Genomic DNA, 27,965 nt, shown 5'->3' with positions numbered 1-27,965 from the left:
TATTTTAATGAAGACTGATATATCATTTAGTTTGAATGTGTATACTTTATATTACTTGCCATATGTTTCCATTTAATTATGGTAATAACTTCATTTTAACCCTTATTTTCTACGGTTTTAGTAAATGGCGCTTGGCCCACTATGGTTCTGAACCCTTCATATGCCTTCTTGGATCTGAGAAGTAGAAAACTGAAGCAAGCAAAATCTATGCCAATACCTTAAGACAAAGATATATCATTTCATGATGAAATGTATGCCAAAAGTGAATAAGGACTAATAATCTTCTGTGTTTATTCGTAACTGAGAACACTCACTAAGGGCTGGGTGCTTATTTTGCACCATCCAGAAATTTCACTTATGAAAAGTGGAATTGCTAGATTATTTCCTTTATTTTATGTTTCCATATCCTTGGTTTCAAATTTTTTACTTATGAAACATAATCTATGTTGAAATTACCAATGAATTTTAGCCCATATTTTGGTATTGTAAGTTGAATTTTTATTAATGTTGTATTTTATGTTCGTCACATTCCATATTGAAAAATTTACAGTGATTCAGAGATCGAAAAAGTCACAGTGATTCGGAGACCGAAAAAGTCACAGTGATTCAGAGATCAATCATAGATATTTAGGCTCAAATTAACAGTGATATCTGATTAAAAAGAGATTATAAGACAAGTATTCTCTATCATTATTTAAAATAATATACTTTTAAATATGAGTTTTGAAAAGGTTGTAATTGCAAATCTGAACTCATCTGAGATATTTAGGAATAAAGATGTTCTATTTGCATAATGACAGAAATATCGTCAAATTGCAGTACGAGAGAGATAGGAGAAATAATGGTAAAACGGGCATGCCCTTGCTTAAGTTCAGGAAAAGTTAAATTTATTATCCAAATATGTTTAAAGTTTTCTTTTGAAACCGAACTTCAGAGTTCTCCTAAAAAGAAAGAATGAATGCAAATAGAACCTTTTATTCGCACCTAGTTTATATGTAGTCTATGTGCCTAACGTTAATTCATATTTGGTTTCCAGTTCGAAATACTTGATAAAGAAATTCAATAGCTCATTTGACTATCGTGCTAGAGTAAATCTTTGATAGATTCGTAAACATTTTCATATATAAAACTAATGCAAAAGATTTAGAATATTTTATATCATTATTACTAGTAATATTATTAAAAAATTCAATAAAGAACAATATTCGAAATAATTTAAGTGTGCAAGGTATAAGTACAACATGTCACCACATACTATGCTATTAACCCCTTCAGACCTGAATTTATATTTAAAAAATTGAAAAACAAAACTGGTCACATAATCATTCTGGGGATCCAAAATTTCCAAAACAAATCGTCACAGAAAATCAAAATTTGGGGACAATTTTGACCCCTGGGGCCCAAAAATTTTAAATTTAATTTTAATTGAGGTGTAGAAACGTTCCAAATTAAGTAATATTCTCCATTTCTATCGCATTGAATTTTTCAAAATATTTAAAAGTATCGAAGACATTCCAAAAAAGAAAAATAAAAAAAGAAACAATGTACAGTAGTGGCAAAAAAAAACCGGACCGACGGAATAATCAAAGTCCCCGAAATGAGCCACTGCGCATGCCACGTCCGCATTCACAGGATAGCGAGTAATCTATTGAAATTGTTGTAGTTTCGACTGCTGACATAGCCCATTTCGAAAGCCATTAGAAAATAAGCTGGTAACATTCATGTTCTGGGAATAATAAGTTAATTAAATAGTAAAATATCGCTGCAATCGAAAAGTATTGGGAATAAATTTGAATAAGGAACAAAAAAAGTTTCCTTCCCAGGCAGGATTCGAACCACGAAAGTCTTAGTTACCAGTCTATCGTGCTATCACTTTGAACAAGGCTCCGAAATCAGCCACAAGGGTCGGTCCGTTTTTTTTTTGCCCCTACTGTACACTATAATGTACATCAGGCCTGAAGGGGTTAAACGCCAAGCACTATGTGCATTTGAAAGCAAGAAAGGAGGTAAATATAGAAAACGATATTGTGGAATAGCTAAGAGCTATCCAAAGGAGGAGAGGAAAAACAAAAATAACTATTAAATAAATTTTTATTTTATTTTATTGGGTTATTTTACGACGCTGTATTAACATCTAGGTTATTTAGCGTCTGAATGATATGGTGATAATGCCGGTGAAATGAGTCCGGGGTCCAGCACCGAAAGTTACCCAGCATTTGCTCGTATTGGGTTGAGGGAAAACCCCGGAAAAAACCTCAACCAGGTAACTTGCCCCGACCGGGATTCGAACCCGGGCCACCTGGTTTCGCAGCCAGACGCGCTGACAGTTACTCCACAGGTGTGGACACTATTAAATAAATAAATAAATAAATAATAATAATAATAATAATAATAATAATAATAATAATAATAATACCGTATTTCCTCGAAAACCACGCGCAATTTTTTTCCCGAAATGTATACAATTGAAAAGTGGGCCGAATAACGGTTTATGTTACAATCGGCTGACTGTTACATCGTAGACCGTTGTTTCAACTAAGAAATTCATGGTTGTAACTCGTGTAGAAGCGCTCTGGTACAGATATTGAAAAACAATTTTTGTGACAGCTGTGTAAGACTATATAGAGCATTATTCCATTAAAAAGTCGGTTTTGAAAAAATTGTAACATAGACCGTTATTCGGCCCAACGCTTCAATTAAAAAAATACGGGTGCGCGGTTTATTTGAAATGAAATTGGCAACGTTGCCCGATTTTCTTTTCGCGCAATTTCTGAGGTAGTAGCGCATGACATTATCTTCCCTCGCGCGTATTTCAATTCTTAACATTGTTAAATGACGTTTGTATTAGCAGTGCATGTCAGAATCAAGTTCATGTGTGATAAGTAGGGTTTTTCATAGCACTAGTGATTAGCGCATAGTTTGTTGTTCAAAGAGTTTCAAAAAGTGTAGCATCTCCAATCAGCTGGACGGAATAGAGAACGATTGTGTATGGAGAAGTGATAGTGAACACGAATGTCCGGGCGACGAAGATGATCGTGACCTGATGACGAAATCAGTGAAGAATAAAGATATTTATAGTGATGACTAGTATTAATTATTATAATAAACCACGTAGCATAATACAAAATAAAGGTAGTTACTTTATTGACGCGTGTTATTAATATTGTAAGAGCTACTGGCGTGGCTCGGTCGGTTAAGGCGCTTGCCTTCCGATCTGAAGTTGCGCTCGGGCGCGGGTTCGATCCTCGCTTGGGCTGATAACCTGGTTGGGTTTTTTCCGAGGTTTTCCCTAACCGTAAGGTGAATGCCAGGTAATCTATGGCGAATCCTCGGCCTCATCTCGCCAAATACCATCTCGCTATCACCAATCTCATGGACGCTAAATAACCTCGTAGTTGATACAGCGTCGTTAAATAACCAACTAAAAAAAATGTTGTAAGATATCAAAACATCGTGTAAATAGCCATTATTAAGCAAGACAACTGACATGCGAACGCATAGGATGATTTTGAAATTCTTCCTGATCCAGGATAAAGTTTATTGTTAACTGAATTGTATTTGTGTGCGTTTGTTTTTTTATTTATCGTGGATAAATTAGTTGAAAGTTTTATTTTTGTATTTTTTTTCCGCCCTTCAAAAGTGTGGTGCGGTGCTTATTCGAAAGCGCGGGATATTCGGAAAAATACGTTAATAATAATAATAATAATAATAATAATAATAATAATAATAATAATAAATAATAATGATATATATGATAATGATAATGATGATAATAATAATAATAATAATAATAATAATAATTAGACTATCCGCTTTATAGACCTATAGATAGCCTAAGTTGCAAACCTTGTCCTTGCTTAAAGATCACGTTCTTGGGTTTGGATGTCACCTAAGTAGAGTTGCAAACTTTTTTTCAAGAAAATACGGGAGACTAAGGAATCGACAAAATTTCACATAGAAAATTAACAAATGATTCAGTTCAGTTACTAAAATACAACTTTATTCTACACTTCGGCAGCTAGGCTTAAATTAAGAGATTTTGAGACAGATTTTGTCTTGCATAATAGTTGAATTAGACTACAGTTTGCAGCCCTGATTTGATTAGATGTGTGGTGCTCCTGTTTTCTAACATCTGTCCAATTATTGTTCATGAGATAAATCATCCTCTCTATATGAGCATTACTACTTACAGCAATACTCACCAGTTTTTCCAAATTTATAACATTAATATGATTTGATTTTAAACGGGTGAGCACTGAAACCCATTTCTGGCAAGCATTCTTCACCTGACATAATTAGGAACATTAAATCCAGACGTTTGAGGTGGACAGGGCATGTAGCACGTATGGGCAAATCCAGAAATGCATATAGAGTGTTAGTTGGGAGGCCGGAGGGAATAAGACCTATGGTGAGGCCGAGGCGTAGATGGGAGGATAATATTAAAATGGATTTGAGGAAGATGGGATATGATGGTAGGGACTGGATTAATCTTGCTCAGATAGGGACCGATGGCGGGCTTATATGAGGGCGGCAATGAACCTCCGGGTTCCTTAAAAGCAATAAGTAAGTAAGTGAGTAAGTAAGTATTACTTTCTAAAAGGCTGCACATTTTAATTCCTTCTTGAATAATAAAATTCATCATACAAATTATCATTCATGGCAAAATAAAATGTCCAGAATACAAATTTGTATATTATGCAAAAATAAGAGAGAAAAATTCTCGAAGAGAAGAATAATACGGGAGCTGGGAGTCTGTTAAAATTTGGGGCAAATACGGGACATCTCGGGAAATACGGGAGAGTTGGCAACTCTACACCTAAGGCATGAATGTTTGTTTGTGGTCAATTTGATATCCTGTGTTGCATTAGTAGGAAGTTGGGCGTCATGCTGATGTCACGTTACGAGAGACTGTCTAATGTCAGCTTGAAAATACTGAATGACAACCAGTAACAAGTAAGGAAGCCTAAGAAGAAAGAAGAAGAAATGATGAATAAATTATACATTTACCAAACCATTAACCAATATACTTACCAACTCCAAATCATATAAGTATTTCATGTCCTTCTTGAATAGAATATTCGTGAAACTGTAAAATGTTAAATTATTCTGGGGGAAAAAAAATCGTATTAGTTCTAATCAACTATAATGAAACTGTAAGTCTTCAATTTCGCATACTATAATATTGTACTACTGGTTTTAATTTTTATTTTAATTAGGCATTTGATTTCTAATTTTGAGCCATTTCTTGTAATACCTGATTATTGCCAATTGTTGTTACTAAATAATGTATTTAATTCGTAAATTTTAAGCCATCTCTTAGTATAGCTATTTATTGCTTCCAAAATAACATGTTTAATAGCTATTATATATATATATATATATATATATATATATATATTTCTTCCTATAACCATTAGATATAAATATAGAGACATGCCTTGAGGCTTTATGAAACGATCCATTCTTTCATTAAGGTGCATTCTTGTACATAATTCATGTGAATTGTAACCTTGACCACAATTTTGTATGATAATTTTATTATTGTTAATTGCTTATAAAATATGTATTTTGATACCAACTATAACAACCCTAATATACCTCAGGGTGAAATAGGGTTTATTAAATTGGATAATAAAAAAAAATGATGAATAACATAATAATTAGTGTAGCGTTTAAGTACGCCACTGATTTTGTTGGTGTTAATACAGCGGAAAGCTTTTTTTTTTTCAATGTATTTTTGTCATTAGTGGTCTGTATTTTTTTATGGAACGGATGAATGTTAAGCTCACCTGTGCAACGCCACTGAGGCTGTTCGTCCTCCATAGCCACGCAGTGTTGCTTGTGACTTGAAGAGTCTTGTGCTGCAAGAGGGAGCTCTGCTTGTGATCAGTGTTCTGTGCCAGTGAAATAGTGAAAATAGTTCAGTTTCAAGTGAAGTGAAGGCCAATTTATAATGTGAGGAAAAGTGAAATTAATTTTACAACCGCTTTAGTAGTTAGTTATTTTCTGACTCGTCCTTAGAATAATTCAGGGGGTAGTTTTCAGTGTATTTTATGACAAAAATAAGATTTTTCAGCACATTTTATGGGGTGATTAGGGATAGGTTTTGAATACTTTCCACTGAATAATTGGGATACTATTGGATATGTTAAACTGAATAATTAGGGATAGGTTTCGGTTCATTGTTCTGAACAATTGGGGATAATTTTCGGTAATAATTAAATTAATTTATACGAGGTAGAGTCAGAAAGTAACCTTAATAATTGCTTTATTAATTGAATATGTACAATAAGACTACAAACACTTCATCACTTTTCAATAAAGTATAACAGGAACACTTGCATTGAACGTAGTGGGGACTATGTTGAAAAGTGATGAAGTTTTCATAGTCTTATTGTACATATTCAACTAATAAAACAATATTATTAAGGTTACTTTTTGGCTCTCCCTCGTATAATTTGCATGTAATACATTTACTGAAGATAGAATAAAAACTACCTTTGAGTCATATGGGTAGAAAAAATATTAGAGTTTAAAATTACTTTTTCCTAAAATTCTGAATGAAATGTAATCTAATTCTTATAATAATTATTACATACAAAACATCTTTAACCACTATGATAGAAACCTCTTAAAATGAAACAAATTTCTGTAAATCTTTGTTGATAATTTAAAATGTTTAACTAAAAATACGCTGTAGTACTATGAAGTAATTTAATTATTTCTAACGTGTTTTAAATGCAGTAACAAAAAAAATAACTTTTTGAAATTCTCCATGCGAGTTACTAGAATTTATTTCTCTGTATAACTTTTAAAAATTCCTTTTGTAAGTATCAAATTTAGTTGCATTAGATTTTAAAACAGTTAAATTTACTTAGAAACAAATTAATGATTGACGAGAAATTGTTTTCAGTTTGGTCTGAGTGTATCAAGTCAACAACAAAAATTCACAAAAACTTTAGTCAAACTGCGTTTCTTGTGTTGGAGAATAAAGATTAATACCTACGAAATAAACAAAACAACATTAAGAAGATAATAATAAAATAAAATAAATAAAAGCAAAGACATTTCCTTACGAAAACTATTCTTTAAAGAAGAAAATTAAATTGAATATAATAAGTAACATAGTTACGAACATAAGCTCGCTAATTGAACTCGGAAAGGGAGAAAGGGTGAGTGAAATAATTGGATTGTAGCGTGTGGCCTCAAGACGTGTAACACGTGGTGTTCGTGCTGGTGGATCATGGTGGAGTCTCCCCCCCCTCCCAGTCATGATATATTCAATTACCGTCACCCAGCAGTGGACTACGACCAGTTCCCCAGACGAGATCTGCACAGATCTCTAAGGAAACAGAAACCGTGTCCTGAGAAAGAGGTGGAGAAGATACCAAGTCGCAGATCTGCTTATTCCAAATGGATCAGTGTGTTTAGACATTTTCGCAAGCCGAAAGACCCCAGCCTCAATGTTTCAGGCCATTTAACCGACGGGTGAGTGCATGTAGTTCTTTTATTCGACTATGCTTTTAACAATATACTCCAACCTCTAGTAGTGCTTTTCCTGTTCTCTGTTCAATGTCATTCCTATTTATTCACCCATTCTTCCCTTCTCCTTCTCTTCGTTCACTTCCTCCCACCAAACAGGATTGACAGATTGTTTCATCAGGAATCCAGGACAGATGATGATGCTTCGTACCTTAACGTCAATAAACATTCGAAGTATAATTAAATTTACAATAACCTGATTTTATGAATATAAGGCCTAAGCTTTTAATTTTGTTACATTTTTGATAAGATTATTAAATTTCGTTTGAATTATATATATATATATATATATATATATATATGAGGCATTAGATTACATATTATAAAGTCTTGAATTTTATTAATAAACGAATATAGCTCCTTTACGCAATATTAACTATTACCAAAATGTAAAGAATGTGTTTCATGTATAGATCAGGCTGTAATATGACATTTTAATCAGACTTTATCGCGCCACATAAACAGAGTTAAAAGATTGCCACCCCATGTCAGAAACGGTAACCTGTAGAAGAGAACAACATGTCGATTAGTAACGACCGCCAGATGGAAGTACAGTTGCTCCATGCAATTCAAATGGGAGTTACAACGTGACTTCTTTTATTGTCGCTAGATGGCAGCATAGTGAAATTGATATAAGTTGTTGCCTTCAAAGCCCATAAGAGTGATCAATCTATTATATATGTGATCTGGGCTAATACTTAAGAACAGCTATATATGCAAGAACAAAATTAATCGACTAGCACTCTCATTGCACGCAGCTCCTCAATTTTCTACTTAAAGTTACTGGTATTAGCCTATCGAGAATTGCGGCGAGTAATCAGATATTTATTGTCGATATTTATTATGTATCCATTTGCTAATTTTAATTTATAAAGGCTATTGGTATATATTTATATTTTTACTTATTTAAACGAATATTCTATCTTATTAATTATTTCAATAGATTGGTTAACATATGGATAAATATTTGAACCTATGTCATGTCATTTCGGGTGAAGAAAACCAGTTGCCTTTTTCGTTTTAAAAAAGCGTTACGATCTCTTTCCCGAACAGAACCCGTTACTCGCTATTTCAAGAATGTTAAACAATACGCCGTATTGAAGAATGGGTGATGATGTCTTAAGATCTCTCTCGCCCACAATATTGGATCATTTTAAAGGCAGTAAACATGTCACAAGTGTTGCATTGCGTGCAATATATCATCTGAAAGCTACTTGGTATAGAGCCCGCATAAGTTGTGGGATAGATCTGATGGAAAAAGTATGTAACTTTTATCATCTATAGCAGCACAAAGAAGTTACTGCTCGATGTAAAATTCTAATTTTTTTTTTGGTCTACGTGAAAAAAGTCTGTGTGAAAAATAATTACTCATTCATTCATAGTGTTCTGCCCAAGGACAGGTCTTTCACTGCAAGCCCAGCATTCTCCAGTCTTTCCTATTTTCTGCCTTCCTCTTTGTCTCCTCATATGATCCACATATCTTAATGTCGTCTATCATCTGATATCTTCTTCTGCCCCGAACTCTTCTCCCGTTTTTCCATTCCTTCCAGTGTATCATTCAGTAGGCAGTTTCTTCTCAAACAGTGACCCAACCAATTCTTTTTTTCTCTTCCTGATACGTTTCAGCATCATTCTTTCTTCATCCACTCTTTCCAACACAACTTCATTTCTTATTCTGTCTGTCCACTTCACATGCTCCATTCTTTTCCATATCCACATTTTAAATGTGTCTATTCCTTTCTCTTCATTTCGCCGTAATGTCCATGTTTCTGCTCCATACAATGCTACACTCCACATAAAGAACTTCACTAGTCTCTACCTCAGTTCTTTTTTCAGAGGTCCGCAGAAGATGCTCCTTTCTCTATTAAAATCTTCCTTTGCATTACTATCCTCCTTTTGACTTCCTGGCAGCAGCTCATGTTACTGCTTATAGTACACCCCAAGTATTTGAAGCTGTCCACTTGCTCTACTGCCTCATTTAGAATTCGCAAGTTTACCTTCTTTACTTTTCTTCCTACGACCATGCTCTTCGTCTTGTTGGCATTTATCTTCATTTCATACTGCTTACAGCTGCATAGAGTACTATTATTCTTTTTACTTGACTTCGTTCATAGGCCTATGTCTCATCAGCTTCGTGGCTACAATATTTTGTAAGGGAGCATGTAATATTTAAATTATTTTATGCTCGACCATGCCGAAATGTAGTAATTATACACCTGGTAGCAGTCCTTTAATGCATGTCATTAAAGTACACCTACTCATTAAAGTACAGGTCTTCAGCCAATGACAAGTCAGCTTTGTACCGTTATATCGATTATTCTCGGATATGCAATCGACAGACAATTAGCGAAAAGTTACAGAGGCTGGAAATCCAATACTGTCGCAGAAGGTTATGTTCTGTTACTATAATAATTAGCGTTAATTGTAAATAATATTCAAATAAATTCAATTTGTCAGCTCGTTTTTCAATTCTAAATCAATTTCCAGGTTATATCAGAGCAATGTTCATTCTTATTCTGTGCCAAAGTCAATGACATTCGGCCTCGGAAAAAATCAATACTTTCGCGTCTGCGCACATCTCACAATTCAGGTCAGTTCGCACATAACCATAAAAAGACCTAATTTTCAATACTTTCAAGTTAGAAATATGGTCGAGCATAAAAAGTCGTATGAAACTTGCCTATAATTGTAATTAAGACGCTCGTATGAAAATTATGAAACTCGCTTGCGCTCGTTTCATAAACAAACATACTTGCGTCTTAATTACTACCATTATAGGCTCGTTGCATAATGTACTAATCACTAACAGTGATTGTTGTAAGTCTTAACATTACAACTAGGCAACGTTGCTTAAGTGCGAATGGCTCATATTGTTCTGGATGGCAAAAAAACTGCATCTTCCATGAACTAAGTCGCGTGAAAAGGGGTATAATAATATCTAAAAGTGGTATTTAACCAATGATTAGAAATAGAAATTCCAATTTTAAGAGCCAATGTAACAACCAAAGAAAAGCATCACAACAAATTAGGCAAACCACTTAGAGAAATACAGTTGCTTCAGAAATACTCTATTAGGAATTGGTTGGGTCACTGGCTGAGAATAAACTGCCTACTGAAGGGTGCACTGGAAGGAATGATGAACGGGAGAAGAAGATATCAGGTGATAGACAACATTAACATATACAGAGTGTTAAAAAATAACGTTTACAACGTTCCAGGGATGATAGAGGACAAACATCTGTTTTAAGTGACAAAACTTTAGCGGATGCACCGTTTTGCCGCTAGATGGCCTGAAGGATAGATGACTTGACTTCCGTCACAACACACACTGGTTGTATGTGTATGTATGTATTTATTCACACTGCAGTGGGTATATACCCGGTGGCAGTGGTAACTAATTACACTCAATAATGACAATAATAAACTTATTAATTAAAAATACAATTAATAATAATACTAATAATTAATACTAACAATAATTAATAATAATAATAATAATAATAACAACAACAACAACAACAGGGAATATACTAAATTAAATGAAACGATCACTTAAAATAACATTTGAAATAAATCTAATTTGTATCTTAAAACTAAGATCGAACTAAAACCCACGAATATGATATGTTCATATCTGCACAAGTACCTTTCAAATTACACTCATTTCGCTGTCAACTCACTCACTGCACTGGAACTACGACACATTTCACTGATTCTATCCTGATTTCACTAACACTTAAAAACATTTCACTGTTCAAATACTATGCACTGCCACTATAAACTATAAAGCTTCACTGACAGGAACACGTTTCACTTACACAGCACACTTCACTGACACGACATACTTCTTCACTGATACAACACACTTCACTGACACAACATAATTCTTCACTGATACAACACTTCAATAACAACATATCATTTACACCCTTTAAATACTGCGTATAATTATCGTCTATTAGTAAGGTCCTTAAGCCTATTTTTAAATACATTTTTGGTTGTTGGTAAAGACTTTAGTAAGTCTGCAGGTAAAGCATTCCAGTCCCTGATAGTACGATTGAGAAAAGAAAACTTTCCAGTGTCCGTCCTCTGCCTTCTTTCCCTCAATTTATATGAGTGGTCGTTCCTTGAAGAGTAATTTGGCGGCTGCAACCTATTTTTTATTTCTCTCCAGGCAGGCTCACCTCTGTATGTTTAGTTCTGTTTGTGCACGACCATCTTGTAGGGCCTTGTCTGTTGCCTAACAGTCTCCTTGGTGGTAATTATTTTGTTTTTCTAAGCGACGTCCTACCAGCACTTTTAGAACAATCTCATTGAACATCAGAGAACGAATATGGTTTCAGCATGATGGTGCCCCTCCACACTTTGATCGTAGTGTCAGGAACCACCAAAATGCTACATTCTCCGATCGTTGGATTGACAGGGATGGGCCGGTACCGTGGCCACCTCGATCACCGGACCTAACCCCACTGGATTTCTTTTTCTGGGGAGACGTGAAACGTTTTGTGTATGAGACACCGATCGATACGGCAGAAGACTTAGTTGCTCGCGTTGTTGAAGCTGCACATGTTATTAGAGACAATGTTGGCCTTTTTGAGCGTTGCAGACACTCCATAGTACGAAGGTACCAGTTGTGCAATGCCTTCAATGGACGGCAGTTTGAACACCACTTCTAAAACGACAATTGGTCTCGTTCCTTATGGATTATACTAACACTTACGTACACGATAAACGGCGCAGTCGACCTGGTTGGCAAGTTGATATAGCGCTGGCCTTCTATGCCTAAGGTTGCGGGTTCGATCCCGGGCCAGTTCGATGGCATTTAAGTGTGCTTAAATGTGACAGGCTCATGTCAGTAGATTTACTGGCATGTAAAAGAACTCCTGCGGGACAAAATTCCGGCACATCCGGCGACGGTGATATAACCTCTGCAGTTGCGAGCGTCGTTAAATAAAACATAACTTTTTTTTAAACGGCGCATCTGCCAAAGTTTTGTCCCTTACAAAATACATTTGTTTTTACCTCTTCTATTATCCCTGAAACGTTGTAAAAGTTATTTTAACACCCTGTATGTATCATATGCGAAGACTAAAATGGAGGCTGAAAATAGGGAAGATTGGAAAATGCTGGGTTTGCAGTGAAACACCTGCCCTTGGGCAGAAAGCTATGAATGAATGAAAACTCTTTCGGAACTGGGGGACTATTTTACAGGCTTTCTACAATGGAGGAAGACGCATTCAATCGACTCTCCACGTTTCACCATGAGAGCCAAGAAATTGCTGCATATCTCAGCTTCAGCTGTGTCCTGTAAACCGGTGTTCTAAGATGCTAGTCACATCGTCAATAGCTGTGTCTTGTTCAGCGCATGTGAATATGAGTTATTAGTGGAGGTCCCAGTATTTTCAAACTGAGAGACATGTGATAGAGCTTAATAACGGATGAGTGACACCTAGTGGCTGAATCATAGTCATTCTTAAAAGTGAGTATTTATTATGAAGGCTGCTAGATTTTCTATGTTTTCTAATTAATTTATATATTTTGTTGTTCTTTTTAGTGCTTTACATTTAGTAATAGTCTGCATTGTACGCCTTAAGGAGTAAGGTATACAGTACGATCATTTAGTCCTGACAGTCGCCGGAGATGTGCGCGTAGGACAGGCGAGTCCATTTAGTTATGCCAAGGGGTGTTTAGGTTATTTACCGACCGCTCGCCCTATCTCTACTCCGGAACTCTCCCCACTCCTCCTATTACTTCCCCTCTTTCGCGTCGCTAAGCTGTCAGGACTAAATAATCGGTCTGTACTTACTTACTTACAAATGGCTTTTAAGGAACCTGCAGGTTCATTGCCGCCCTCACATAAGCCCGCCATCGGTCCCTATCCTGTGCAAGATTAATCCAGTCTCTATAATCATATCCCACCTTGTCCACACCTGTGGAGTAACGGTTAGCGCGTCTGGCCGCGAAACCAGGTGGCCCGGGTTCGATTCCCGGTCGGACAAGTTACCTGGTTGTGGTTTTTTCCGGGGTTTTCCCTCAACCCAATATAAGCAAATGCCGGGTAACTTTCGGTGCTGGACCCCGGACTCATTTCACTGGCATTATCACCTTCATCTCATTCAGACGCTAAATAACCTAAGATCCATTTTAATATTAGCCTCCCATCTACGTCTCGGCCTCCCCAAAGGTCTTTTTCCCTCCCGCCTCCCAACTAACACTCTATATGCATTTCTGGATTCGCCCATACGTGCTACATGCCCTGCCCTTCTCAAACGTCTGAATTTAATTAAGGAGTAAGGTATATCTTTAATAATTATTATGATGTTTTCATGTTAATACACCAATTTAAAATGTTTCAATCCGTTGAGTTAGTATTATTCTTTTCAGTTCATAACTATGTAAGCCTACTTTACACAACTGTTGAAACTGGCTTCACACATATTTCCTGTTTTTTCTGTTTTTTTTTTTTTTTTTTTTGTGACCTTACATTCTGAATTATTGAATCAATTTAATGATTTTATGCTTGGTCAAAAGATTTGTAATTCCCGCCGTTGTCGCCATGTTGTTGTGTATACTGAATCTTCGCTACGCCTGTTCAATGTACGGGGAAAGATGGAGCTGATAAAGCCCAAAAGATAAAGGTTAACTTGAGGTTACGATAATTTTCTGAAGAATCAGGGATGTAATTGCTTCATATCTGAGCCATTCTTTATCGTTATTGCTACAAAGTAAGATGACGTAACGCCAGCGAAATCGTAAAGTCATCTTCAATTGTCTTCGCATACCATTTTAAGCATTGGATCAGAGTTCCGCGGATTCAAACCCGACCAAGAGCGACAAAATCCTTAGCATTGGCTTCCCTGGGGAGGAAAGTAAAGCTAGGGGTTCCGTGTCGTAGATTTACGGTACGTGAAAGATTTCTGTCTTTATTAGAGTGCTCCAGGTATTTCTCACCCACTTGAATTTCGAACATGAATAAACCCTGCCGTTGAAAGCATCGTTAAATAAACTACTACTAGCCTACTTTTATCTGTAGTAATGTCACAAGACCTCGAGTAACATTTATTAGGACTATTTCGTGAATAAAATAAAAATATAAATAATATATCGCTAAAATTCACTCACTAAATGTTAATAATTGTATATTTATGAATACTTAACCTATTCATACATTGTGAAGTCGAAATAAATGAATAACGATTACTGCAATTAAGAAATTGAATGTTATTCAGTAATGCCAATTGAGAAGAGCGAAATACAGGTTTAAAAATGTTAATTACATGTACTGCGCTTTTCTCTTGTTATTATAACAGAAATACGTTTTCATTATCTGCTGGAATCATAATTTAATTTAAACATTTTATAGTATAATTACAAATAACCTGATTAATACATTAATAATTAAGTGAACAGTTGTTACGAAGGAGTTATTTTCTTTAGATACAATGGACATGGAATTAGAAGATGAAGATGTAGATGTGGAAGTAGGATTTCGCACTTTATTTACTACAATGGATTCATGCTCATCGATTTACGTGGAAACAGTTGGCGACACTGACTAAACAAAAGAACGACAGAAATTATCGCGATGTATGACTGTGATTGGTTGGAATTCAAAATGTGATTACACTTCATTGGCCGAAAATGAAATGACGTCATATAAACGAAATAGTCATCACATAATTTTATAACAATGTAAATGTATCTGTGTTACATTAGTAATTTTTTGTTTTGTGTCTTTCGCTGTAGGAAAGAGCTGTTGGTAATGACAGCATGGAATTGTTGGGTATAAATACACACGCAGGAAGTGCGCTTTGATGCGTACAAAAAGTATGATAGTCCTAATAATTAGTCTTTGACCGCATGTCGAAGGATAGCATATCCCATTTGTAATGGAAAGCAATTAGCGTTACCTGCCAGTACTGTGGTGAATGCTACGTGACCACAAACGCGACATCGTCGTCCTATAGTAGGCTCCGAACCAAATGTTAGTTTAATACTTTCTCATTAGGCCTACACGAAATATGAAGAGACAGTTTTTAATCTACAAGTATCGATTTAGAGATTTTCGAATGATTACATGTTTTCACCATCCCTCCTACCGAAGAAGTTGTTTCCGATATGTCTCATGTAGTCTGTATCTTTTTTCTCTTCTTGTACGAATTTTGTTCATGCATGTAGCACGTGTGGGTGAATCCAGAAATGCATATAGAGTGTTAGTTGGAAGACCGGAGGGAAAAAGACCATTGGAGAGACCGAGACGTAGATGGGAGGACAATATAAAAATTAATTTGAGGAAGGTGGGATAAGATTGTGGAGACTGGATTAATCTTGCTCAATATAGAGACCGATGGCGGGCTTATGTGAGGGCGGAATGAACCTCCGGGTTCGTTAAAAGCCGTAAGTAAGTTAATATCTACGAGTTAATTCAACGAGAATTAACAAACGTAAAATGGAATTCTTTTACTGAAAAGTTAATGGGTCCTTATTGTTAGGAGCAGAACTAGGAAGTTGGTGCCAAAACTATTAAGTTGTTTTTGCTTGGACTAATGTTAATGTTATTTTTTATTTAACTGCTGAGGTTATATCAGCGTCGCCAGTGTGCCGGAATTTTGTCCCGCAGAAGTTCTTTTACATGCCAGTAAATCTACTGACATGAGCCTGTCGCATTTAAGCACACTTAAATGCCATCGACCTAGCCCGGGATCGAATCCACAACCTCGGGCATAGAAGGCCAGCGCTATACCAACTGTGCCCACCAGGCCGACGGCTGCTTGGACTATATCTCTACCGAATGAACAGAAGTAACGCAGCTCTAAACGTCAATAAACAGCACAAGAAACACGTACAGACTTAGAAAAAAAACTTTGTCTCATAGATACTTTAATTTTTTTTAATTATGGTTTATTTAACGACACTCGCAACTGCCGACGTTATATCAGCGTCGCCAGTGTGCCGGAATTTTCTCTCGCAGGAATTCTTTTACATGCCAGTAAATCTACTGGCATGAGCCTATCGCATTTAAGCACACTTAAATGCCATCGAACTGAGCCCGGATTAAACCGGCAACCTCGAGCATAGAAGGCCAGCGCTATACCGACTGCGCTACCCAGGCCGACCAGATAAAATATAAGTCCCAGAAAGGACATACAACGAAACAGAACTAATTTTATTACCTCAACTAGTCCTCTTGTGACCCAGGTCGTACGTCCTCTGATCATGCGCACTGCCACCTTTCTGAGACTTATAAAGTATCTGTACGACAAAACTACAGCTGCTTCTGCTACAGTTACTAGCCTATTAGGGCTTCTACTACTTTTGCTAATGCAATTGCTGCTTCTGCTACTGTTACTAGTACTACTGCTTCTCCTACTGTCACTAGTACTGCTGCTACTTCTGTTACTACTGACAATAATTCTGCTTCTGCTAAAACACTATTACTGCCACTGTTACTTCTGCTACTTTTATTAGTATTACTGCTACTTCTGGTACTATTGTAAGCACTATTTCTGCTACCATTACTATTACTACCACTGCTACATTTGCTACTGCTACTTCTGGTACTATTGTAAGCACTATTTCTGCTACCATTACTATTACTACCACTGCTACATTTGCTACTGCTACTTCTGGTACTATTGTAAGCACTACTGTTAGACTGGAAACAACTAAAAAACAACTTATGTCATGGCAGTATCTATGTTTAAAAGATTACATAAGTCTGTACACACTGTTAACTATAATACATTAATAATAAAACATAATGTTTTAAAATGCTGGATGATTAATCATCCCTTTTATAGTATTAGTGAATACTTTGAGTCCTCCGTTAATAACTTATGTTTTAATATAATTTTATTCACTCTGTTTGTTTCATTATGACTATGCCCATAGTATTTGTATAATACTCATGACTTTAATAAAATCTAATCTAATCTAATCTAAACTACTTCTGCTACCATTACTATTACTACTACTGCTACTTCTGATACTATTATAAGCACTACTTCTGCTATTAGCCTACTATTACTGCTTTCGCTACTTCTATTAATGCCACTGGTCGCCCTCGGTAGCGCAGTTTGCATAGCGCTGGCCTTCTATGCTCGAGGTTGCAGGTTCAATCCCGGCCGAGGTCGATGGCATTTAAGTGTGTTTAATTGCGACAGGCTCATGTCAGCAGATTTACTGGCATGTAAAAACTCCTGCGGGACAAAATTCCGCCACACCGGCGACGCTAATATAACCTCTGCAGTTGCGAGCGTCGTTAAATAAACCATAATTTAATTGTTAATGCCACTGCTGCTTCTGTTACTGTTACTGATACTATTTCTGGTACTATTGTTGGCACTACTACTTCTTCTGCTACCATTACTGCTGCTGATACTTTTACTAATGCCACTGCTGCTTCCTCTACTATTAACTAGTACTACAGTAACTTCTGGTACTGTTGCTGGTACTATTGCTGCTTCTGCTACTTTTACAAGTGCCATTACTGCTTTTGCTACTGTTATTACTACTGCAATGCTACTTCTGATACTATTTATGGCACCACTGCTGCTTCTGCTATCATTAATATTACTGCTTCTGCCACTTTTACTAATATCACTACTGCTTTTGCTACTGTTACTAATACTATTTGGTATTATTCGTGGCACTACTGTCCTTCCCCTACTATTACTAATGCCATCGCTGCTTTTATTACTATTGCTAGTAACACTGCTTAATCTGCTATTACTAGCATTATCGCTATTTCTGTTATTTCTAGTACTGTTGTTTCTGCTATTATTAGTACTACTACTGCTTTTGTTAAAAACTAGTACTACCGCCAAATCTACTATACATAGTACTACTGCTATTGTTACTATTACCATTGCTACTTCACCTTTTATTACTAGTACCACTGCCGAATTTGCTATTACTACTACTGCTACTTATTCTGTTGTTACTAGTACTATTGTTTCGCCTATTAATTGTACTACTGCTACTATTATTAGTACTACTGCTACTGTTATTAGTTCTACTGTTACGTTATTAATACTACTGCTGTTAACATTGGTACTACTGATACTTTTATCAGTATTACCGCTACTACGAGGTTTATTAGTACTACTGCTGCTATTGTTATTGCTTCCATTGCTGTTAACTGTTCTCATTATTATATCAAATATTGTTATAATGATGCTATTTCTTTAGCTGCAACTTTTGAATAATATTGACTGAAGTACATGTAGGCCTAAGAACTTCCTCAGCCTAATACCAAATATTGTGCACGTGGTACCTCTGTGACTTTGAATTGGCATAGGTCTAGACATCTGTGTAAGACAACAGATGACATACTGTACTGTACTTTGAGGACGGATGCACACTCTTTGTATAATCTTCCATGTAGTTATACCACAGTCTACTATATACAGTCATGAAGCTTGAGTTTTGAGGGTGCTAGAAACAATATACTGTGCCGGTACTATTTCGCATTGTCTGTAATGAGGCGATATCAGCGATCCTAGTGGTGAGCAACTACCTATGTATGCATATTTGCTACGTATTGAGTTTCGTGACTGTATATACTAGACTGTGGTTATATTGTAGGCATCTCCTCTTAATAACATCTATATTTAAGAGGGTAGTTTGAGAATAATTTCCTGTTTTCAGTAATATTGACAACACTGTTCCACTTCCTTTGTTTTGACAATGATGTGTGTGATACAAATATGTACACGTACAATACCGACAAAAGTTTTATCGGAACTGTTGTCTTCTTTTATACAGTGGTGTTTTCATTGAACATTAGCGGAATTCCTCCGTCTTTTGTTCGCGATCGTTGTTTGCTCGTTGCTGTTTTGTCTGTTGATAGCACCTGTCATAAAGTGCTGGCTGCATGGTTTGAATGTAGTTTCCCTCTATTGATTAACTGTCTTTGTTCCGGTTTCAATATGAGGGAGGTGAATTACTGGCTCTATGCATGGTGTAATAACGACGATTGTTCAGTGTGATGATATTTTAAAATGACAAAAAGCATCCTTTTACAATAAAACAAGCTATTAAACCCAGGTTTTACTTCCAATTCTGACTCGTACGTACGATATACAGACATTCTACAAAAATATATACAAGCTTCTTTTCGTTTATATCCTCATAATGAAAATGGGCCGTGTTGACATTTACATTTACTTTTTCCATTTTATATCCTTCACTTAACTGAAGTCGTGTATATATAAATTATATCACTCTTCCCTCTTTCATATCACATTATTCTCTCACTATCCGCCTCTCTTTTATGTTATTTCCTTGATATATTCTTCTTATTATTTAAATTGAGTATATAATATAAGTAGAATCCATATTCCAGCTACCTATAAACTGGAATGAAGTTGCCCGATTCGAAGTACATGTGACGTCACAGCGCAGGTACAGGTACGTTCGTATACAAAATAGTTACGCATCCTCTGTCCTCTTCGTCTAGAAAGTCAAATCGGAATGCAATTATAGTGTCTTATCGATCAATGCTGTTACTAAATGTATTACTTGAATAATTACATCTTTATGACTGGTTGAAGGTTCGTTGCAGAAGTAAAATGTCTTAGATAAGACGCTCAAGCGTGTAATATTGCAGGGCATAGTTGAGGATATTTAATATTTTCACTGTCAATATAGACAACATTACATAACAATTGTGTAAAATAGCCATAAAAGCGACAAAAACAGTGCACTGAAAAGTACTTCAATACCAAAAGGCACAAAACGTTTATTGAACGTAATGTGTCTCAGTGAAACTTGCAGCAGAGTCCGTATAGGCCAGTTTCTATCTGATGCTTTTCCAATTCACTGCGGGCTAAAGCAAGGAGATGCACTATCACCTTTACTTTTTAACTTCGCTCTAGAACATGCCATTAGGAAAGTTCAGGATAATAGACAGGGTTTGGAGTTGAATGGGTTACATCAGCTTCTTGTCTATGCGGATGACGTGAATATGCTAGGAGAAAATACACAAACGATTAGGGAAAACGCGAAAATTCTACTTGAAGCAAGTAAAGCGATAGGGTTGGAAGTAAATCCCGAAAAGACTAAGTATATGATTATGTCTCGTGACGAGAATATTGTACGAAATGGAAATATAAAAATTGGAGATTTATCTTTCGAAGAGTTGGAAAAATTCAAATATCTTGGAGCAACAGTAACAAATATAAATGACACTCGGGAGGAAATTAAACGCAAAATAAATATGGGAAATGCGTGTTATTATTTGACTGAGAAGCTTTTGTCATCTAGTCTTCTGTCAAAAAATCTGAAAGTTAGAATTTATAAAACAGTTATATTACCGGTTGTTCTGTATGGTTGTGAAACTTTGACTCTCACTTTGAGAGAGGAACAGAGATTAAGGGTGTTTGAGAATAAGGTTCTTAGGAAAATATTTGGGGCTAAGAGGGATGAAGTTACAGGAGAATGGAGAAAGTTACACAACGCAGAGCTGCACGCATTGTATTCTTCACCTAATATAATTAGGAACATAAAATCCAGACGTTTGAGATGGGGAGGACATGTAGCACGTATGGGCGAATCCAGAAATGCATATAGAGTGTTAGTTGGGAGGCTGGAGGGAAAAAGACCTTTGGGGAGGCCGAGACGTAGGTGGGAAGATAATATTAGAATGGATTTGAGGGAGGTGGGATATGATGGTAGGGACTGGATTAATCTTGCTCAGGATAGGGACCAATGGCGGGCTTATGTGAGGGCGGGAATAATAATAATAATAATAATAATAATAATAATAATGTTTTATTTTCGCTGGCAGAGTTAAGGCCATAAGGCCTTCTCTTCCACTCAACCAGCCTTAATCAATACAATACATAAATTTAAATTACAAATATTTTCACTACACTTAAAAGGTTCTCCAGCAATACTCTTCACTACACATTTATTTAAATTTAGATAAATCTATAAGGTAAAGTAGTAACTTAATTTATGAGCTAATTTAATTCAATGAATTGCTAATTTAATTCAATGAATGAACCTCCGGGTTCCTTAAAAGGCAGTAAGTAAGTAAGTAATCCAAAAGAACCAGTACCATCAAAATCTGAAAATTATGAAGATATTATCTCGACGTTTAGCATGGATTTGTGTAGCCTATCATGTTGTTCAGTGCTAACATCCCAATTAATAAATTATATAATCTACAGTTAAGAGAATTCTAGAAAAGTATACAGAAAATGAGATGAGCGACATATGGAATATCCTAATGAAACACAAAAAAATCAGACAATACGAATACCTTGTACTACATCATGCACCAATAACGTCATGTACTAATGAAATAATTTCTGCAATATCATCATTTCAAGTGACATCCGCATATGTTCAAGTTCCGTAACTTACGAATGCACGTTATTACTCACTGCAAAGAGCACGATGAAAATGAACATCACGGCTCAAGCATGTGTTTACTAGTATAGCTTCATAATGTCGGGAGTTGACTGTACTCCACGAACACGCAGCGACGACCTGTTTGTTTATATATAAGGATTACCTGTGTTCGGCGTACTATATACCCAATGTGTCTTTAACTTCAGTCTTTAGGTAGCTGGAATACGAAGCCTAAATATAAGACTTTTTTAGTCTCTGAAACACTTAAATAGAATAAGAATAAGAACAGCCCATGAAATCCATTAGCCTCTTCAGTCCTGAGACAGTTGTCTTATTTTTAAAGGTCAATACAATTTTACGCTTCAAGAAAAGTCACTGAAATGAGGAAAAATGCTGAAAAAATTCTGCAGGTTACAGTTAGGGCACAAATGCAGGTATATTATAGTATACTTCGAGTCTCTGCACATACATCTTGTATCATAATCATGGTATAGTATAGTATACTCAGGAGGTTAAGGCAAGGGCCTGCTGTAATGCTTGTTACGGGGTTAGCTCAATTTATTACTCTCAAATTGTCGAGCCAATCCAATTGAGATTTTTGCTCCCCTCGCTGACTTCCTCTGGTTAATTCCTTACTCTCTGTTTGTGCCTTCCGTTTTTGTACTATGTAAACTAAAATATGCACTATAGGGTAAAATTGCCTATTTCCGTGATACTCCTAATCCCGTGATACTTTTTAAAAATTGAATGTATGTCAAAGCTTTTGCTGTTCAACCATAGCGCCAGACATATTTCTCGAAAGAGTGCAGCTTTCGTCTACTTTTGAGACATCGGTGAGCTTTCTAGCAAGATACCCAATCCCGTGATATTCAGTGAAAAAACGTATCACGGAATTAGGAATATCACGGAATTAGTCAACTTTACCTTACATATAGTCCTACCATTCACATGTCTTATTTATATGAAGCGCAGAACAAATCAAAGTACCACTATATCTTGTTAATATTACAAAAACACATAATCATGCAAATTTTTATAAAAGTGCCTGAATATCCAATTTCCCATAACTCTTTAATATTCATGTCCATGGATAGGCAAAATCATAGTTTTCAATCAATGATATTATAACACAAACTCCTATTAATCTTTTTGCACACTTTTTGAATGTAGGGGAGACGTATCTTGAATCACTTTTCACATTAGAGTAGATGAGGGTAATTGTAAACAGGGGGGGGTAATTTTAAACAAATGCTGTGAGAAATACAAAACTGTCAATATAAAAATTTTAATTCGGAGAATATTTAAATTAACATGTTGGCTAACCTACAAAGCAGTTTGGCGCCAAATAGGAGTAACTGCTTAGTTGTGAACAAATGTTTTGTAAGAGTCTACAAAAAAGTTGAGAAAGAATTTTGCTTCACCTTCATTTTTGGCATTGTAAGCAAACGTACAGTGCTATTTTTAAGAATATGTTGTTTTTATGAGTAATGTATAGTAGTTAACATTATTATTACAATGGTTTTGAGATCTCCTATAACCTCATTTCATTAAATTATGATGTGTTTCCATTTGCCCCATAGTTTTAATTGCTTGCTGGTAATTGTAAACATGTTTTACTATGGTTAAATTTCGCACTTTTCAGTAATCAAAGAGACCCCCACCCAACTACACTGTGGAGGATTTAGAGAGGGCTGTCACAGATGTGAAAAATAGTAACTACAGTTATCGTGAACCTCAGGAGAGGTACTGAGTTCTATATCGTCATATATCATAGCTTGTAGGGACGAAATGTACCAGTGACCAAAATTGGAGTTGGAAGGAGTACAGCTCTTTCTTCTGAAGCAGAACAAAAAATGTTCAGTGTCTGATAGCCCGTGCGAAAATTGGTGTTTACAATTACCCTCCTCTCAAAGGGGTAAATGTAAACAGGTGGGGTAAATGTAAACTTGTAATTAAAAGATGAAAAAAGTTAACCTTATTACTTTAAACCCATTTTCAGGGAAAAGAAAGATCTAAAAATAATGCAATGTTTCTTTGTCATGCTTACCGTTACTGAGTGCTGTGTGTTGTTGAAATATATTTGAAATCTGTAAAAGTGTTTACAATTACCCTGGTCTACCCTATGTATTTTTTTTTTTAATTTTGAAAAATGAAATTTTTAAACTGAAAAAATGCTTGAAATAATTATATAAGACTATTTTACAACTTCCTACAGGTATTTTCCTGTTTTACAGATCTATTAAGGATAAAAAAAAATAAAATGAAGGGATATGTAAAGTGTTCCATGGTACAACAGGTTCGTGTACCTTGGATCATACCCTCTTGTACCTTTGACCATTTGAACACAGGGAATATAGGTGGAAATATAGCTGTAAAAGCTACAATAATTAAAAAAATGTATTATTCATCATTTGAAGGCTTCTCTGGTTGACATTTTATTTCCTGGAGGAGTCATAACTGCTTCAACAGCTTTCTTCAAGGCATCCGGATCAATTGGAGTCTTCGTAACTCCAGACTTACTTCGTGGCATGATCTTAAAATAAAAGAAAACCAAAACTGATAGCATTATGTACGTTGGAACATGTTCCTTGGTACAAGATGTTTTGTGATCCAATGTACAAAAGAGTGCACGTTTAAACAAATATGGCTGCCTAAACTAGAGATGAGAATAAATCATGGAAATTAACATAAACGTATTTACTCACCAGATGATAGGGAACACACCGTACTTGATTGATGTTTATGTTAGAAAACATATAACATTAACGAAATATTTACTTTCGGTACCAAAAAATTGTTTTGTCCATGGAAACCTAGGTCATATATACCCAGACAGCTCGGCCTTATAGGCTTTGACGGCAACAACTTTTGTCAGGTTTACTACGCTGCCATCTAGTTTTTACATAAAGAGCCACGTCATAATTCCCATTTGAATTGCATTAACGACTGTACTGCCATCTCGTGTTCGTTTACGGCGGACGGGTGGCGATGCTGGCGGTTGTTCTCTTCAAAGTGCTGACGATTTTAACATAGGAATGAACTATCTTGTTACATATATGATCTAGGATAGAACTCAAACTTTGTAATATATCAAACCGGAACTATGACCAGAGCTACCTAGCGACTTTCTCTAAAATCTACTGCAGTTCTAGGTCAGAAAGTAATACTTCTGTGTACGGTGAGATTCTACGGACGAGGCGTTAGCCAAGTCCGGAATTTCGAAACGAGTGCGTGAAAACATTTTCGTAGTACTTACGTAGCATACTTTTTGGCTGAATTACATGGAAATGCTATGTGAATTAATTAACTTATTAAATAAATCGCAGACTATTGAGATTTTTGTATGCTAGGAATCACAGAAACTGTAGTAGTCTTGTCTTTATAGTAGTTCTAATTACAACGTCATGAAGTTGTTTTTGTAAGTGAAGCTAAATAAAAATATTTTGTGTCTTAAAAAAAAGTTTGAGTCGGCTAGGTAACATCAAAAACCAGAAACAAAAAATGATCCAAGGAACACTATGCTCAAGGTACAACAGTCTCCCCTATAATAGTTATTATTATTGTTATCCAAATATTGAAACCCTATTTTACCTTTGGTATATTAGGGTTGTAGTTTGTTACATGTGAAATACATTATGTAGTGATAATACACAATTTTAAAGAATTAATAGTAGGTGTGAATCATAGTTACAATATAAATACACTAATTAAGAGACAGTAAACAATACTAAATACGTTATGCAATAATTACTTTCAGTTAAAACAAAATGAAATAAAATTAGAAATTATAATCGAAGGTGTAGAGAAATTGCAAGATTATTACATTAATTTGTGATCTTATACACAATTTTAAGCAATATTAATGAGATAATGCACATAATTGGCGTAGTTACAAATAAAATACCTATTATATAGTTGGTTTGCGATAGTAAAGAAAAAATAAAAACAAAATTACTTATGGTTACAAACTATATACCTGTCATCAAATACTCAACAATAGTAAAATCTATAATACAAACATAGTTATTGTTGTCATTACTATTATTATGTCCCAAAGATAGACACCTTGTTTTACATAGTGCATTAGGATTTTGTAACATCATTAACTTATATACAATTAACAGCTACAGTCTTGCGTGGATGTGGTGTATAAACTCTGTGAATTGTTTGTAACAACATTTTTTTCTACATTGACTAAAATGGCGGCGCATCAACAAACTCTTTTCTTAGTTACTTAGTTTCTATGGCTTTACAATGACACAATACGCGCAAAGCCTTTGAAAAAAACTTACTCCATATTTTCAATGCAAAACATATCGTACACATTATACAGTATTTACAATTCTAAAACATGACCGTACAGAAAATAGTATGGAGTATATAGTCACGTCGATTTCGTCCCGTCTTTTCTAGCTTCTTGTCGATTATGTTATACTGCGCTTGTCGGAATATACTCTGTCATGGCTACCTACTTAATGGTCAGCTGCATTAATCCATATTATGTAAATTTTAAATAATTCTTTCGTAACGCCTCATACACGGCCTGAATGTACGCTCTTCGACTCGATATGTATTCCACCCTCAGTCATTTGGAATTCAAAATTGTTACTTCAGAGAAGGAAGGTCGATTTGGAACAGGCTCAAGTGTACCGCAAAGTTATTGTTTTATGTAGAGAATATCGGATCTCTTCTCGCTTGCTAGGATCAGTTTACTCAGGCTTTCTACATCCCTTTGTCTTCCACTATTCCCGTTGTATAGGAATTGAATGGTGAATTTGCAAAACGACTTAAGTCCACATTTTTGGGGTTTTGAGTTGAAAGCATGATTATGTTACTGTGTGCAAGGGACATCGTTTAGTAGCAGAACGACTTTAATCCGCGACTTTTGTATAATTTTTATTAGCAGCAGAATACAGCACAATATTTGGTTAAGGGGTAAAGCGACTTTAGTCCAGTAAGTAAGTATATATATAGATATTGTGGCGCCATTTGGAATGTTCTCGTTGAGTCAGGGAGCTGCGCGCGCATCTAGCAAAAGGAGGTGAGGGGAAACACGAACCCCCTACGCTAGCCGCGGTACGGAGCGAGGGGCGGGGAGAAAAGCTACTGTGACCGGGCGGAATTAAGGAAGCATCGAGAAGCGGATTTCTCTCGAAGTTTCTGAAAGCCACGCGAATCGAAGATTCCAGAACATGTGGTTTAGTAATAAAAGCGCGAGTGGCCGACAGTTAGTCTTGAGTCTTCAAGTCTACAAGTGAGTCTTCGAGCAAGGAAGCCAGCCTTCGAGAGCAGCGACGTGTAGTGAACCGCATCTGAAGGACCTGAGTTCGACATGCAGTGGACACAGCAAGGAAGACCTGAGTTCGACGTGCAATGGACGTAGCCAGGAAGATCTGGGTTCGACGTGCAGTGAACTTGAACAGTGAGCTAGAAGAACTAGTCAAGGCAAGCGAACTGTGAACTGAGAACTGACAGTTTTGTTCTGCACATAGTGCTTTGTGAACATTAATTGAAATTAGGAGTACATTGTTGTTCTTCTCAATAATACATTTCGTGTATTGTCATTGTCGCTATGTGGAGTGCAATAACGATTATCGTGTTGCTGTGTTAAGTGGAATACCCATTGTTGTAGGGTGAATTATTAAAAAGAAGTCACATTGTTGTCGGGTGTGTGGTGGTTAGAGGAGAATAAAAGTCACAATATATAGTAGGAAATAAAATTAATTTGTGTTAACGTTGTATCAGATTCACTTTTTATAAAGAATTAACAACTCTTAAATATCCATTCCCGTATGATCATGTTTTCCTGTCAATATTCTTCGACTTCCTTCTATGCTCTATCGCTTTCCGATTTACAGGGATCTTGCTCCGCGTGTTATAATCAAAGCTCGGAACTTGGGGACTTGCGTCTTTGCACGTGGCTAAGCGACCGGACTTCAATGTCAACAAACTCCCGCTTCCAGCACAGAGGTACTGTCAGGTCTGCTATAAAGGTGGTTCCTGGCCGGAACAACATATTGATAATATTATGGTAGCTTGAAACACGTAATTTTAAAGAATTATAT

General features: G+C 35.9%; 1 protein-coding gene across 6 annotated transcripts in view; it reads left to right on the top strand.

Moving 5' to 3' along the window:
* Positions 1-27,965, top strand: part of Slob (Slowpoke binding protein) — a 595,498-nt gene that overhangs the window by 463,967 nt on the left and 103,566 nt on the right. Inside the window, exon 1 of one of the 6 annotated variants that reach the window (XM_069832325.1) lies at positions 6,991-7,488. The exons of the other annotated variants lie outside the window; for them this stretch is intronic. Coding sequence (XP_069688426.1) covers positions 7,244-7,488 — 245 coding nt within the window. The 5' untranslated portion in view covers positions 6,991-7,243. Of the gene's footprint in view, positions 1-6,990; positions 7,489-27,965 lie in introns of those variants that run through there. 6 annotated transcript variants of the gene reach the window in all.

Source organism: Periplaneta americana, chromosome 8 (genome assembly GCF_040183065.1).
Source record: "Periplaneta americana isolate PAMFEO1 chromosome 8, P.americana_PAMFEO1_priV1, whole genome shotgun sequence".
Lineage (NCBI taxonomy): Eukaryota > Metazoa > Arthropoda > Insecta > Blattodea > Blattidae > Periplaneta > Periplaneta americana.
Note: the sequence above shows the minus strand (reverse complement) of the source record. Positions and strands in the feature narration are given on the sequence as shown.